This window comes from Protopterus annectens, chromosome 8.part1 (assembly GCF_019279795.1).
Source record: "Protopterus annectens isolate FY-2018-M chromosome 8.part1, PAN1.0, whole genome shotgun sequence".
Lineage (NCBI taxonomy): Eukaryota > Metazoa > Chordata > Ceratodontiformes > Protopteridae > Protopterus > Protopterus annectens.
Genome location: NC_056742.1, coordinates 495,593,741 through 495,610,071, shown reverse-complemented (window position 1 = coordinate 495,610,071; position 16,331 = coordinate 495,593,741). Strand labels below are relative to the sequence as shown.

General features: G+C 42.6%; 1 protein-coding gene across 4 annotated transcripts in view; it reads left to right on the top strand.

Annotated features, from left to right (window-relative positions):
- The first annotated feature begins 341 nt into the window (after positions 1-341).
- Positions 342-16,331, top strand: part of TANGO6 (transport and golgi organization 6 homolog) — a 1,856,125-nt gene continuing 1,840,135 nt past the window's right edge. For 3 of the 4 annotated variants that reach the window (XM_044082029.1, XM_044082030.1, XM_044082027.1), the window contains exon 1: positions 342-435. In XM_044082029.1, the coding sequence (XP_043937964.1) occupies positions 372-435 (64 nt within the window). In that variant the 5' untranslated portion in view covers positions 342-371. The other variant, XM_044082028.1, reaches the window with a different exon arrangement.

Sequence of the window (16,331 nt, the reverse complement as noted above, 5' to 3'; positions counted from 1 at the left end):
AAATGTCCCCAGCACACTGTTGGAATAACTCAGAGCCACTAGGAAGTTAATTGAGAAGCTAAATTAATCACAGCCAAGAAGCAACAGCTCGTTAACAATTTGCGACCATAATTTCCTGCACTAACCGACACATTTTCTACAAAATTTTGTACATAACTAGTGCCCAGATAAATAAGTATAGAACGGGCTGTAAGTTGACAAATATACTGCAAGAAAACTATTCCTATTTCTTAGCCACATTCAATATGGCGCCGTGCTAGTAGACTGAGCCACTCTCATCATGGCCACCGGGCAGCCCTTTACTATTTGACGTAAGCGGTTTGCGTCGCTGACTACGAAACGCGGCATGGAAAAGGAATTTTTGAGATGAAATGGCCCAACTGGTACAGCTAGGGGTGGTTGTGGATGCTTTACAGTTACTCCTTAAACCTGTTGGTGAGTGGCTGTTTTAGTTTGCCCACAATAGCCTTCTGTGATGGGAAGAATTGTTTTTGAGACGTGTCTACTGCTGTACTTATGTGGAGGTATTTTATATAACTCTGTGTGTTCATGTTTACCCCACTTAGAAAACATATTCAGAAAACCTGGATCCTCAGTAAAACCTCCGCCCGTTATAGTGTTTTACTTCTCATTCAAGTGCATTCCGTGACTATGTTGTCTCAGTATTAACTGCATTTTAAGTGTTTCAGTGCTTATCGCTGTTTCTTATCATACTTTTTTAAAGCTTTTATTTTCATGCGTGACGATAAACAGATTTAAACTGTTTCACATCCAGCTGTGTTACATACATAGGTATGCAGTGGTCATACCGCTCAACCTCTTAGCACTGAAAAAATGGGTAAAGCCAAAAGTAATGTGGGAGGGTACAAGAAACAGACCAAAAAATGTGGCAAAATCTGGACATTTGAGAGATATGAATGTGCTCCATGGTCAAAGTGGCTAGTTAAAAACATTGCCTTGCCTGGCAGGGTTAGTCTAGTATAATCATTTAACAGAAGACGGTTATACAAATTATCATTGTGAATAAAAAAGTGTTAATTGTACAAACAATCCATATAAGTATGCCTCTCAGCTGCCCCGAATTTCACAGAATATACTGATTTTGCTTTATATTTTTATGTTCCTCACAAATATTTGGCCAGAATTCTATTGAGACCTGTGCATATAAATCATAGTTATACCACTTGGATACAATTTTTTAGGTTGATTGGTAGGTATTAGGCTAGCTCAGTGATGGCGAACCTTTTCATAGGTGTGTACTAGGCTAATGGCCTGGAGCCTTTACAAGCCTAGCCCATAGGATTACCCTGGCATAATGCCACCTGACCTTAGCCACTGGAGTGATCCCCAGGGTGAATTTTCTATTTCCCATCCACTCATCATGGTTCCTCTTGAAGAGGGGCAGTGTGATGCTCTGTTTGACATGTATGGGAAGTCTATTCCATAGCAAGGGCAGTCTCTGGGTTATGAACCCCAGCATGTTCTGTCGATTGTGTTAATGAGGTTGAGGTCACTGGAGCATGTGATGCGGAGGGATTGGGATTTCTTTAGATGTAGCATTTCTAACAGAGCTGGATCACACATGGCTTTGTATGTCAAGCAGAGATTGCCTCTAAGTAGGTGGTATGAGACAGAATAGTTGGAGTTTTTCAAGTCTGTCCATATAGGACAAGTGTTTAAGGCCTAGGATCCTCTTTGTGAGGAACTTTTGCGGCCTCTCCAGTTGTTGCAGGTGTCTAGTGAGGTACATGCAAAATGGGGCATTGTACTCGATGATTGGCCTAATGAGGGAAGAGTAGAGGGAGACAATGACCTCTTTCTTCCTGGATGTAAAACCCTAAGTAATGAGATGTGCCACATAGAAGGAATTTCTGACCACAGTGGCAATGTGGTGGTCAAAAGAGAGGCTGCTGTCAACCTGTGTTCCTAGATCTCTTATAACACCTTCTCTGTTCAGTGGACTACCATCAATGTAGTAATTCATGGGAACTGGGTTTTTCCCAAAGGAGATGATGACACATTATTTGGAATTGAGCTTAAGGCCATGGTTCTGACACCAGTCGGATTCAGTGAGGTCTTTCTGTAGAATGTCAACATCACTTGGGGAGTTAGTAATAGCTCCCAACTTGCAATCGTCTGCGAACTTTGTCAACCAGAGACCCTTTGTGTTGGCCTGGACATCAGAGAAGTAGATACCAAACAGGAGAGGACCCAAGACCGAACCCTGTGGGACTCCACTTGTGACTGGTTGGCAGTCTGACTTGGAGTCCACTAATTTCACACTGTGGTTTCTATCTGTGAACCAGTTTGCAACCCATCTAGTGCTATAGGGGTTGATGCCTAGCTTAGTGAGTTTTTCTATGATTCCTGAATGGGGAATGGTATCAAACACCTTAGCCAGATCAAGGTAGGCTGTATAAACCACCTTGCCTTCATCCACAGCTCTGGTGACTGACTCAAAGAAGTCGACCAAGTTGAGCAGGCATGATCTACCCTTCACAAAACCAAACTGTGTGGGATCCAGAGTTTGGAGATTCCCTATATCCATGTTTATTAGGTCCATGATAATGCGTTCCATAGCTTTGCATATCAGACTCATCAGGCTAATGGGGTGATAGTTCCCAGGGTCTGTAGTGGCTCGTCCTTTGTGGAGAGGGATGACTGTAACATTGCACCATTCGGTAGGGACAAAGCTTGAGGTGATGCTGTGATTGAACAGGGCACACAGGTGAGGTGCCAGTTCACTCTGTAGTTCATGTAGAACACAGCCAGGGATATTGTCAGGTCCCATGGAAGCTGTATTCTTGGCCTTGGACAGTGCTGTTTTAACCTGTGCAGCAGTAATACTGGGTGCCTGGCAATCTACTGGTATTGTGATTGGTCAGTGATTAAATGAAGACTTTTGTGCTCCGTGTGCCAAAAATTCAGAAAATGCCTATCATGACTCTGCTGGCGTGTCACCCCCCCCCCCCCCCCCGAACAAAAGGGAAACAATTCTTTACATATTCATTTATTTAAAAAAATACAGTCCAATCATGTGTGCTGTTATTATAAAAGTAAAAGAAAAATCAGTGACTTACAATAGAGAAAGCGATATGCATACTGATAACTGGGCTTAAAATAGTGCACCAAACATTACCCTAGTTTTAATAGTAATTTTGACTCAAACTGATAAAAAAACATAGAACACATTACATTTGCTTTGATTATCAATTAATGACGTTTTTGTTGCTGAGTTTTAATAGATAAGTGCAGGGTCACATATTTCTTGTATTTTTGTTCATTCAGTTTCTTTGGTAACTCGGGTGTTGGTGAACGCTGGTGTGTCGCCCTTGACACGCATGTCATAGGTTCACCATCACTGGGCTAGTGGGCTAGCTGTCCATGTGGACCATTTTAAGCCTAGCCAGTTTCCCATCAAATGTGAAAATCAATCCCTGTACCTTTGTCTGCACATGATGTCTTATTCTTGCTACTAGTCAGTGAAGTTATTTGCCTTTGTCACATCTGAATTTGCTGTCCCACTAATCCAAACTCCGTTTGACAGGAGAGACTTGGGATGACACCACCAAGTAAGATAGTGTGTCTGTGTGTGTGTCTGTGTGTGTGTCTGTGAGGGTGTGTGTGTGTCTGTGAGGGTGTGTGTGTGTGTGTGTCTGTGTGTGTGTGTGTGTGTGTGTGTGTGTGTGTGTGTGTGTGTGTGTGTGTCCTGTAAATGAGGTAGATAAGAATATCGTAGAATATAGACATGCACCTATATAACAGAGATCCCTCGAGTAGCAGCATGGATTCGGACGTTATGTCTTTTGTCAGAGAACATGCAGAAAGAAAAAAATATGACATATGAAAGGTATGTACAGTGTTCTATACACATAATGGCTGCAATAGAAATTTCTCACTATTATCTGTTTTTTCACCACTCCAGAGAGGTGTATTTCAGATGCTGCCAGGGTTGTAGGGATAAACAAAAAGATAAGCCGGTTCAGTAGTAAACCATACTGCAATACATGTTTCACAGCATATTTTATTTGTAGACTAGTTTGTGTTTGTATGTACAGACATTAGTGGTCACCATCAAAGAGTTACTGTTTTAACTGATGCATAGACATAATGTCAGCAGGCGTTGGAAGGGGGGGTCGAAAGAGGACATTGCCAGTGTAATCTGTAATTTACGACAGAGAATTGTGCTTTAATGAAAAAAAGAAGAAAACTCACTGCTAGTAGAAAGCATTCTTTGCAGGGGTTTGCAGGCTTTGATTTTAACATGTGAATCAATGTGGGACTTAGTAACTTTGGAACACGGCAAGTCAGAACTCAGTCTGCAACATAGGTAAGTATCTGTTTGTTTGTTTGAGAGAACTTCTATTCCATATCCTAGGCAGCAGATTAGGCTTTCTGTGCACGCATTCACTAAGCATTACATCCTTGGTTGAATTTCAAAGCTCGTGATTGGTTTGGCTAAAGCAGTGGTTCGAAGGATGTTTGTTGGTGCCTACATCCTGTTTTTGGATCCAGAATTCAGTATTATAGCCATCCAGATATTGAATTCAGGGGAACAGAAATTTTAGTGCAGCTGTGTGAGTTACTTAGCAGTAGAAAATGTGATTCTGTCTTCACAATATATTCCCATATTCTGTTTCCTTTTGTTAATTATTTTACTAATTGTGAGTCTGGAATACTAATTTTATTATAACACAACTATAGCCTGCTTAGCCATTGCTTACCCGCTTTGATTGTACGGTGGATTATCAATTTAGTAACCACTGCCTTTACAGTCATACTTTATATCCTGTGCTGGTCATCTCAGTAATATTGATCATGTTGTTGCCCGATAACGGTTCTAACTCTACGATGAACACATGATGATTACTTTTTCTGAATGTTGAGGGTATCTTGATTGAGATCTGTAGTGGAACTGTAGGTGGGATACTTTACTAAAGCCTGCTTTCAAGTACAGTGATAAGGTGTCTGCTCTCCAAAGACAAACAGCATCATTATTTTACCAGAGACAGAAAAATAGTAGAAACTGACCTTATTTGACTCCCTTTATGTGAAGGTTATTTCTCACCCTTCTATCATAAAATAAGATTTTGACGAGTTATGTGTAGAGTGGCTTCCAGAATCAATTGCTACATATAAGGGTTTGTGCTACATATCTTATGTAGCAGCTAATCCTTGCTTCTTAGGGCTGAAACTTCATACAATGTTCAGGCATTTTTTTAGTTCCTAACTAATTACTAGGCTAGCTGCTCCTTGGGCCATTTTAAGCCTAGCCAATTTCCATCTCAAAGATGACAATCAAACTCTATGTCTTGTATTTGTGAAATAAACACCTTAAACATTACACCAGCCCCCATTTTAGTAATCGGTAATACTTTTGGTGGATGTGTAACCCCCGTCTAACCTCTGAAAGCAAATACACTTCAGTCATTTACTGTTAATGTGAGTGCCTCTCATAATTCTCCTCTCATAGACTCAGGATTTATGTAGACAGTGTTCCGTGTTTGTATAACCAGGAAATAAAAAGCTTCCCAATATGGCTTTTGGAAAGTATGTGCACAGAAAAGAAAGAATTATGTCCATGACCCAGTTCCATGGCACAGAAAGATCCTAACTGCAGTGTCGACAATCCAGATTCATGTGCCAGGCTCGGCTGGGGGAGGGTGGAGGTTGAAGTGAGTGGTGGTGAATGTGGCCCCTCATCCCTAGGGGAAGGTATTGGCTAGGTCCTTCTGTCCATGCACTGCCTTACAGGTTTGAGAATTAATTTCAATTAGTAGCACAGGCTAAGAAGTGAGTACTTCAGTCTGTAAAGCATTGCATCATACTGTAGCTGGATACATTTCTGGAAGTGTGTGCCTATGGCCTTACATGTCAAGGCCTAGAATGATTGTCTGTCTTCATGTTGAGTAAAACTTAGGGGAAAAAAAAAACCTCTGAAGTAAGCACAGAAAGACTGTTATCTGGTGGATAGTTTTTGTCCCCCCTCCATTTCCAGCCCACACTTGGAGAGTTCTAACTGAAAAGAAATGCAACTAATTTTAATTTATCTTTTATTGACTGTGTTAATTCCACTAGACTAGTGGCCTCTTTTCATGGGAGGACTAAGATAGTACTTAAACTAGTAAGGGAAATTTAGCTATGGCCATGGGTACTTTGCATAATTTTTTCAATAGCTGATGTGGAATCCTCTACAATCCACCGGAGACACCAGCAACTTGAGCAAATGGGGCCTCTTTTTAATGTCCTGTCCAAAAGACAGAACACTCAGGAATGTAGCAACCTCCTTATACTGCACTGCAGTGTTAGCAATCAATCCAGCTGGAGCAGGAGTAGAACCCACAGCCTTCTGCACCAAAGACAAGTTTGCTACCTGTTGCACCAGTGACACTGACATATTAGCTTGCACCTTTGCGAATATTTGGCTTTATTAGTTTTTTTTTAGGATTTACAACGAACATAACCAAAACAAAGCAAGTAAGTTCTACATCCATTTATTTATTTAACATTTGTTAACTGGGAAAGTCCGACTTGGAACAAAGTCAGTTTTCAGCGGAGGCCTGGGGAGAAACACTCCAGATGCATGTCTTTGTTGCTGCCTAAGAAAAAATAGTGATCTTTCTTTTCTTTATAACAGCAGTGATGTATCTATTCTAAATTAGCATTACTGAATTTTTATTGCCATTAATGTGAACGTTTGCTACAAGCACCACTTTGAAATATAAATGTGTGTTTGCAACTAAATAGCACAGACATTGATTCAGACAAAACCCAAACTTAATTCTTTTGGTGAATTTTTTCATTGCTGTGCTTTTTATATGTTTTTCACTAAGAAGAGGAATTTTGATTTTTCGACAGTAATATATGTTAGTACTTTATTTTTAGAGAGTAACTGTAGTGGTAAAATATGTCTCAGAAAGAGACACAATAAAAGGAGCTTTCCTATCCACTAACTCAAGATGTGCAGGCAAAGACTGAGTGCTGTCTTTTGGGCCTTAAAGGGGGCATTTTAATAGTTGCATTTCTGTTAATATTTTATGGAAACTAGAAATGTGTATAGTTTTCTATTTATAAAAGATTTAATTTTAATATATGTTGGGCAAAAAAGTGGTAAAAGAACCCAGTTTTATTAGTGTGTATGGCTAAATGATACCTTCGGTGGGTTGTCTTAATAGGTATTTGTTTTGGTTTAAGACAGGCGACACAAGAAAATGCTGCTTTTAACCACGTAAGTGATTTCTGATTTGTGTATTATGGGATATTGTTTAGGTTCTTTCTCATTATTATTCTTTGAGAAGTAATACTTTCTTCCCCAAATGGTCTCCCAACCTACCCTCACCTGTAGCTTCTTTGGGATAATGCACATGCTCCCTGACGCTGTACGTTTAGGTGTGGGGTAATTCACATGCTCCCTGACACTGTACGTTTAGATGTAGGATAATGCACATGTTCCCTGATGCTGTACATTTAGATGTGGGATAATGCACATGTTCCCTGACGCTGTACATTTAGATTTGGGATAATGCACATGCTCGCTGACGCTGTACATTTAGATGTGAGATAATGCACATGCTCCCTGATGCTGTATGTTTAGATGTGGGATAATGCACATGCTCCCTGATGCTGTATGTTTAGATGTGGGATAATGCACATGTTCCCTGACGCTGTACGTTTAGATGTGGGATAATGCACATGTTCCCTGACACTGTACGTTTAGATGTGGGATAATGCACATGTTCCCTGACGCTGTACATTTAGATGTGGGATAATGCACATGCTCCCTGACGCTGTACGTTTAGATGTGGGATAATGCACATGCTGCCTGACGCTGTACGTTTAGATGTGGGATAGTGCACATGCTGCCTGACTCTGTACGTTTAGGTATGGGATAATGCACATGCTCCCTGACTCTGTACGTTTAGATATGGGATGATGCACACGCTCCCTGAAGCTGAGCATTTAGATGTCTGATAATGCACACGCTCCCTGACGCTGTACATTTAGGTGTGGGATAATGCACATGCTCCCTGACGCTGTACATTTAGATGTGGGATAATGCACATGCTGCCTGACGCTGTACGTTTAGATGTGGGATAATGCACATGTTCCCTGACTCTGTACGTTTAGATATGGGATAATGCACATGCTCCCTGACTCTGTACGTTTAGATGTGGGATAATGCACACTCTCCTTGAAGCTGGGCATTTAGATGTCGGATAATGCATATGCTCCGTGACTCTGTACTTTTAGATATGGGATGATGCACACGCTCCCTGAAGCTGAGCATTTAGATGTCTGATAATGCACACGCTCCCTGACGCTGTACATTTAGATGTGGGATAATGCACATGCTGCCTGATGCTGTACGTTTTAGATGTGGGATAATGCACATGCTCCCTGACTCTGTGCGTTTAGATGTGGGATAATGCACACGCTCCCTGAAGCTGGGCATTTAGATGTCGGATAATGCACATGCTCCGTGATGCTTTACATTTAGATGTGGGATAATGCACATGCTCCCTGACGCTGTAAATTTAGGTGTGGGATAATGCACATGCTCCTTGACGCTGTACGTTTAGATGTGGGATAATGCACATGCTGCCTGACGCAGTACGTTCAGATGTGGGATAGTGCACATGCTCCCTGACGCTGTATATTTAGGTGTGGGATAATGCACATCCTCCCTGACGCTGTACGTTTAGGTGTGGGATAATTCACATGCTCCCTGACACTGTACGTTTAGATGTAGGATAATGCACATGTTCCCTGACGCTGTACGTTTAGATGTGGGATAATGCACATGTTCTCTGACGCTGTACGTTTAGATGTGGGATAATGCACATGCTGCCTGACGCAGTACGTTCAGATGTGGGATAGTGCACATGCTCCCTGACGCTGTACATTTAGGTGTGGGATAATGCACATCCTCCCTGACGCTGTACGTTTAGGTGTGGGATAATGCACACGCTCCCTGACGCTGTACGTTTAGATGTGGGATAATGCACATGCTCCCTGACGCTGTACGTTTAGATGTGGGATAATGCACATGCTCCCTGACTCTTTACGTTTAGGTGTGGGATAATGCACACGCTCCCTGACGCTGTACGTTTAGATGTGGGATAATGCACATGCTCCCTGACGCTGTATGTTTAGGTGTGGGATAATGCACACGCTCCCTGACGCTGTACGTTTAGATGTGGGATAATGCACATGTTCCCTGATGCTGTACGTTTAGATGTGGGATAATGCACATGCTCCCTGACGCTGTACGTTTAGATGTGGGATAATGCACATGTTCCCTGACGCTGTACGTTTAGATGTGAGATAATGCACATGTTCCCTGACGCTGTACGTTTAGATGTGGGATAATGCACATGTTCCCTGACGCTGTACATTTAGATGTGGGATAATGCACATGCTCCCTGACGCTGTACGTTTAGATGTGGGATAATGCACATGCTCCCTGACGCTGTACGTTTAGATGTGAGATAATGCACATGCTCCCTGACGCTGTACGTTTAGATGTGGGATAATGCACATGCTCCCTGACGCTGTACGTTTAGATGTGGGATAATGCACATGTTCCCTGATGCTGTACGTTTAGGTGTGGGATAATGCACATGCTCCCTGACGCTGTACATTTAGGTGTGGGATAATGCACATGCTCCCTGACGCTGTACATTTAGGTGTGGGATAATGCACATGCTCCCTGACTCTGTACGTTTAGATGTGGGATAATTCACATGCTCCCTGACGCTGTACATTTAGATGTGGGATAATTCACATGCTCCCTGACGCTGTACATTTAGATGTGGGATAATGCACATGTTCCCTGACGCTGTACGTTTAGATGTGGGATAATGCACATGCTCCCTGACGCTGTACGTTTAGATGTGAGATAATGCACATGCTCCCTGACGCTGTACGTTTAGATGTGGGATAATGCACATGCTCCCTGACGCTGTACGTTTAGATGTGGGATAATGCACATGCTGCCTGACGCTGTACGTTTAGATGTGGGATAATGCACATGTTCCCTGACGCTGTACGTTTAGATGTGGGATAATGCACATGCTGCCTGACGCTGTACGTTTAGATGTGGGATAATGCACATGCTCCCTGACGCTGTACATTTAGGTGTGGGATAATGCACATGCTGCCTGACGCTGTACATTTAGATGTGGGATAATGCACATGCTCCCTGATGCTGTACGTTTAGATGTGGGATAATGCACATGCTGCCTGACGCTGTACATTTAGATGTGGGATAATGCACATGCTGCCTGACGCTGTATGTTTTAGATGTGGGATAATGCACATGCTCCCTGACGCTGTACGTTTAGATGTGGGATAATGCACATGCTGCCTGACGCTGTACGTTTAGATGTGGGATAATGCACATGCTGCCTGACGCTGTATGTTTTAGATGTGGGATAATGCACATGCTGCCTGACGCTGTACATTTAGGTGTGAGATAATGCACATGCTCCCTGACTCTGTACATTTAGATGTGGGATAATGCACATGCTCCCTGACGCTGTACGTTTAGATGTGGGATAATGCACATGCTCCCTGACTCTGTACATTTAGATGTGAGATAATGCAGATGTTCCCTGACGCTGTACGTTTAGATGTGGGATAATGCACATGCTCCCTGTTGCTGTACATTTATGTGTGGGATAATGCACATGCTCCCTGTCGCTGTACATTTAGATGTGGGATAGTGCACATGCTCCCTGACGCTGTACATTTAGATGCATTTCCTGTCAGGTTGAAAACAAATTGTCTTGCCTTGCCACACTTCTTACTCTCTTCTTTTGTGATTATTTGTTATTAATCATCATTATAATTTTCAGGTTCATCCTCAGTTTTATTATGGTGCTTATCACAGAGCTCTTTTTACAAAAGAAAAGAAGACACAAAGTACATAAAAATGGAGGAAAACGTAAAAAATGATTAAAACTCATTAATTAAACAATAAAAATAAAACATTTTAATAAACAGAAGATACTAAGATATCAATGTAATGCGAAGCATAATAGGTTTAAATTAGTTGTAGCCTAGGCAAGAACCACAAAAAAATAATTATCCCCAGTGGTCCTTAAAGATTCATATCTTTAAGGACCTGCAAAACCATGCCAGTGTAAAACAATATTTAGTCACTAACATGATACATTCCACAGATGCAGGACCTGACAAGAAAATGTATGGAGCCAGATTTATCCAAATGCATATGTGGTGGTATAAGCAGCCCCTAGGAGGCAGAGAATAAAACTCTAGGTGGTTAGCATGACCAGATAAACTCCTTCAGGTAAGAAGAACACATGTCTTGTAAGCACAAGTAAACTGACACCAAAACGTTGAGGATGTTACGGACCAGGAGCCAGTGTGGGTTGCACAGGAGTATTGCATTGGTAACGAGAGGTGCCACAATGTACCCTTTCCACTGCAGTTGGTCAGTGTCAGGAAGCCCTTTGGTGTAGTTTATAATTACACATTACATTTCTTATGCTTTTATTGCTTTTGTAGAAGACTTTAATGAAAAGTGTTGATGCTTGTGACCACCATGTATGACAAACAGTATTGCTTCTACTAGCAACATCTCAGGCACAGTTAGTAAACCCGGTTGCTAGCTAAGGTATAACATACCAGATAAACAAGTTCATTAGAGAGTATGTGCATATTAATGTATGTATCCATACATTACCACTTTAGTGGTTCCAACAATTAAGATATAATTTGTTAACTTTTATATGTTTTATACAGGTAAAAGGCCAGAGTGCTGGTGTTCTTTTTAGAGCTACAGTCTACTATAGGGGTAACATAGTTTCCCCACAGTTTGCACTGGGGAATCTGGCAGGCTCCCCTTGAGAACAAATTAGCTTAAGTCTGATTAGAGAAGGCTTGATGGTTGGTATTCAGAGGAAGGAAAGATGTAGAAAAAATACATGTACCAATTTGGAACCATACAGGGTAAAGCAGTATGCTTTGGCACTGGTGTTTTCTTATGTTTTCATTGTGAAACTAGGGGAGTACCAGCACACAGTATAAAGTTTCAGAAGTGTGCTTTATATTATGTGTGGTATGAGGAAACGGGATGTACTACTTGTAGTACCAGTAGGATAGTGTGGTGACTTTGGAGTTAGTAGGGAAGTTTGGGAGAGATACCCCTGTATTTATTGCTATGGCTGTGGCGCCTTCCAAATGAAAACATATCCTTTGTTTTGGGGTTTCTGTAATGTTGAAAGTGTATTTGTAGGATATCTTTGCTCAAGACTGTGGTTTCATCTTGTACAGCTCTAGAAAATGTGTTTTTCTGTGCTGTTAATGAGATTGTTGGACTATATTATACAAGTGCTCCTTGATTTGAGTTGTTGAGTATTTGACAACCATCCTTTGTATCACTCACATTGTTGTTCATAGGTAGGTACTAGGCTATCAGCCCAAGGGCCTAAGTAAACGTAGACAGCAAGGTTCCCTGGCTTACACCACCTAAGAAAGTTAATTTCCTGTGCCCCTGTCGAGCAGAGGCACAGAAGTGATCCCCGGTGTGTATTTCCTATTTCCCATCCACTCATCAAGATTTTTCTTGAAGAGTGCTAATGAGGAACTTTGCTTGACATAGATGGGTAGCTTGTTCCAGAGTATAGGAAGTCTCTGGGACAGGTCGCTATCCCCCCAGCATGTCCTGTTTATTGTGGTGACAAGGTTTATGTCCCTAGACCGTGTAGCTCGGAGGGATTGAGATTTCTTAAGGTGTAGCTTGTCCTACAGCTGTGGGTTTAACATAGCTTTATATGTTAGGCAGAGATCTCCTTGGAGTAGGTGATAATGCAACAGAGTAAAGCTGGATTTATTTGAGACAGTCAGTGAAGGGCATCTGTTTGAGGCCCGTAATCCTCTTTGTGAGGTGGCCTTTCCAGCTGCTGCAGATGTCTTGTGAGGTACATTCCAAAAGGGGCGTTGTACTCTATAATGGGTCTAATGACCTCTTTTTTTTTTTTTCTTGGATGAGAACCCGTTTGTGATGAGGTGTGTGACGGCCGTGCCCTGGCCCAGCAATAAAGGAGCCTCAATACTTACCACTAACACCAGGGAGGGCATCTCGTGTAAGAGGAATGGATAACAAATACACACAGTAAAGTACAATTTCCCTTAAGTGCACACATAGATCACGGTCAGTCTGAGGCTGGTTGCTCCCTTGCTCCCCAGGTCCCCAATTAGACTCCCCACTGGCACAGCTATAGGGTCCGGACCTCAGCCTAGCTGCCAAGCTAACCTCCAGTACTCTCTATGTCCCACCAGTGCTTCGTATCAATGCCCAGGTAGCTGACACACCACACACACTTTGAGATAAGTATTTATACAACTTCACAGACACTCCTAGGAAAGGCAGACACAGGTTTTCTAGCTGTGCCCCTTTACCCAGACTATATGGTAGTAATTACTGCCACCACCAGCTAATACTTATCAGCTACCCAAAGGCCCTTTAAAAGGGTGTCCAATTATTACTGTGCAATATTATTATCCAATTGGTAATGTGACTAATCCGTCTAAGGCTTATTGGCAGGGCTTATTACAGGATCACTTATAAGCATGCAATGTACTCTAGAGCTTACTTATCTCTACACAAACCAGCCACAGGTAAAGGGTTATAAAATATTTAATAATAAATAATTAAAACACAAGACAATACTACTACATCACAGCGCTACTCAAGAGTTCAGAGATTACACAGAAACCTAAAACAATACAGCAGGGACGTTCTGATATAACAGAAACACTTAGTCTAACTTTCTTCTAACTTCCTAGCTATTCCTACAAGAAAACATACTTCTAAGATACTACATGAAGAAAGCATAAGGCAGTGCTGAGAAGATCAAAATGCTTACAGTCTCTCTCTGAACAATAGTTTTTAAACTCACTAACAAACATCTCTGCTGGGCCCTCCCAGATTACATCATTTTGACTCTTAGGTTTTCCCAGTATACACATTACACCACTTTGACACTTAGTCTGGAGTTCCCAGGCCAGCAGGCCACACTATCCAGCAAGCTCACACTTGCTCAGGAAACTACAACAATAAAAGACATTTCACATGTACACTCTAGTAATTATTCCTTAAGTTAAACCAATAGAAAGAACGTGTTCAGCAAGCCTCTTTGGCACCACTGTCTAGATCAAAAGGGTATACAAGACATAATTTTAACTTCAAAAGAACAGATGTGAAATGCTTGGCTTAGTTTTCCTTACAGCAGATGGCAATGTTGCTACAATCTTGAAGTTCACATTTTACTGTGTTTTCTTTCATTTAAGAAGCAAGGTTGTATTTTACGTTTATATTTACAAATGCCAGAATTATGTATCAAATTCTATTTGATTAGTCTGGCAGCCTTTGCCCATCTTCCCATCCCCCCTCCCCCCGGAGAACTCAAGCTAGTTTTTCAAGTGACCCTTGATAAATGCCGTTTGACAAGGTTAGGTCTATCTGGGTGTAGCTCACCCCATTCCCTGTCTTGAGATCCCATCTGCATTTGCATTACTACTCCCACTGCGGTGCTGCACTGACATATATGCTTGCAATCCCAGCCTCCATCTTAGCAGCTTGGCATTTTGCTGACTAGCTCTGTTTAACCATGTTAGAGGGTTGTGATCTGTTATTAGAGTTAATTTTCTTCCATAAAGATAAGGCTGAAGTTTTTGCAGTGCCCACATTATGGCTAGACATTCCTTTTCTATGGCTGCATAGCATTCCTCCCTGGGTTGGAGCCTATGACTGAGATAAACCACTGGATGCTCTTCCCCCTCTGAAGAAATCTGGCTAAGTACAACCCCCACCCCATGGTTTGAAGCATCCACCTGCACAACAAATTCTTTGCTGTAATCTGGACTGGCTAACATAGGGGGTCCTCCCAAAGCTTCTTTAAGCTTCTGAAATGCCTGCTCACATGCTGGGGTCCACACTACCTTATCTGGCCTGTTCTTCCTTGTCAGGTCTGTGAGGGGAGTAGCTATGGTACTATAACTGGGGACAAACTTTCTGTACTACCCTGATGTCCCTAAGAATGCCGTCACCTGCTTTTTGGTAACAGGTGCAGGCCATGGCTGAATGGCTTCCACTTTGGCAGGTTCTGGCCTTATCTTACCACTCCCCACTCTATGTCCTAGGTAGGAGACCTCTGCCATACCCACCTGACATTTGCTCGACTTAATGGTCAACCCTGCCCTCTGTAGTCTGCCCAGCACCTCCCGGACATGCTGAAGGTGCTCTGGCCAAGAATGGCTGTAGATGGCAATATCATCTAGCTAAGCAAGGGCAAACCATCATACTCCTGCTAGGATATGATCTACCAGCCTCTGGAAAGTCACTGGGACATTCTTCATCCCAAAGGGCATCTTTGTGAACTCATACAAGCCAAAAGTAGTCACAAAGGCAGACTTCTCTCTAGCACAGGGAGTCAAGGGCACCTGCCAGTAAGCCTTGGTAAGATCAATGGTTGTAAGATACTTAGCCCCACCCAGCTGCTCTAGAGCCTCATCTGTCCTAGGCATGGGGTAAGCATCTGACTCTGTGTGACTATTTAATTTCCTGTAGTCCACACAGAACCTGGTGCTGCCATCCTTCTTTGGCACCAGCACCACTGGGGAGGCCCAGGGACTGTTGGACTCTTAAATCACCCCTAGTTCCAACATCTCTTGTACCTCTTCCCTCAGAGTCTGTTTAACTCTCTCAGGCACCCTATAAGGGGCCTGCCTAATAGGCCTTTGGGGTCCTGTATCCACCTGGTGCTGCACTAGGTGGGTGCACCCTGGTTTACCAGTGAACATGTCCCAAATTCCTGCAACACTGCTTGGATTTCTCGAACCTGGGTAGGAGATAGCTGCTGGGACATTGCTACCCCTTCCACTGAGGTGTCAGCCCGAGCCTCACTAAGGAGATCAGTCACCAGATCTCCCTCAGATTCCACCTGCAATCTACTGCAAATGCTAAGCACAAGGGCCTCCCTGTCATGTTAAGGTTTCATCATGCTAACATGGTACCATTTGTGCCCTAGCCATCTGCCTAGCAGTTCCACCATGTAGTTAACATCACTTACCTTTCTCACCAACTTGTAGGGTTCCTCCCAAGCTGCTTGCAGTTTGTTGTGTCTGACAGGAATGAGAACCATTACCTGCTGCCCCACAGCTCACTCACTAGCTTGAGCATTCCTGTCATACCACACTTTTTTTCTGTTGGGCTTCTGCCAGGTTCTGCTGGGCCAAGACCATGAGTTCCCTGAGCCTTGTCCTGAGGTTTAGGACATATGCCACAACAGACTCCTTGTGAGACT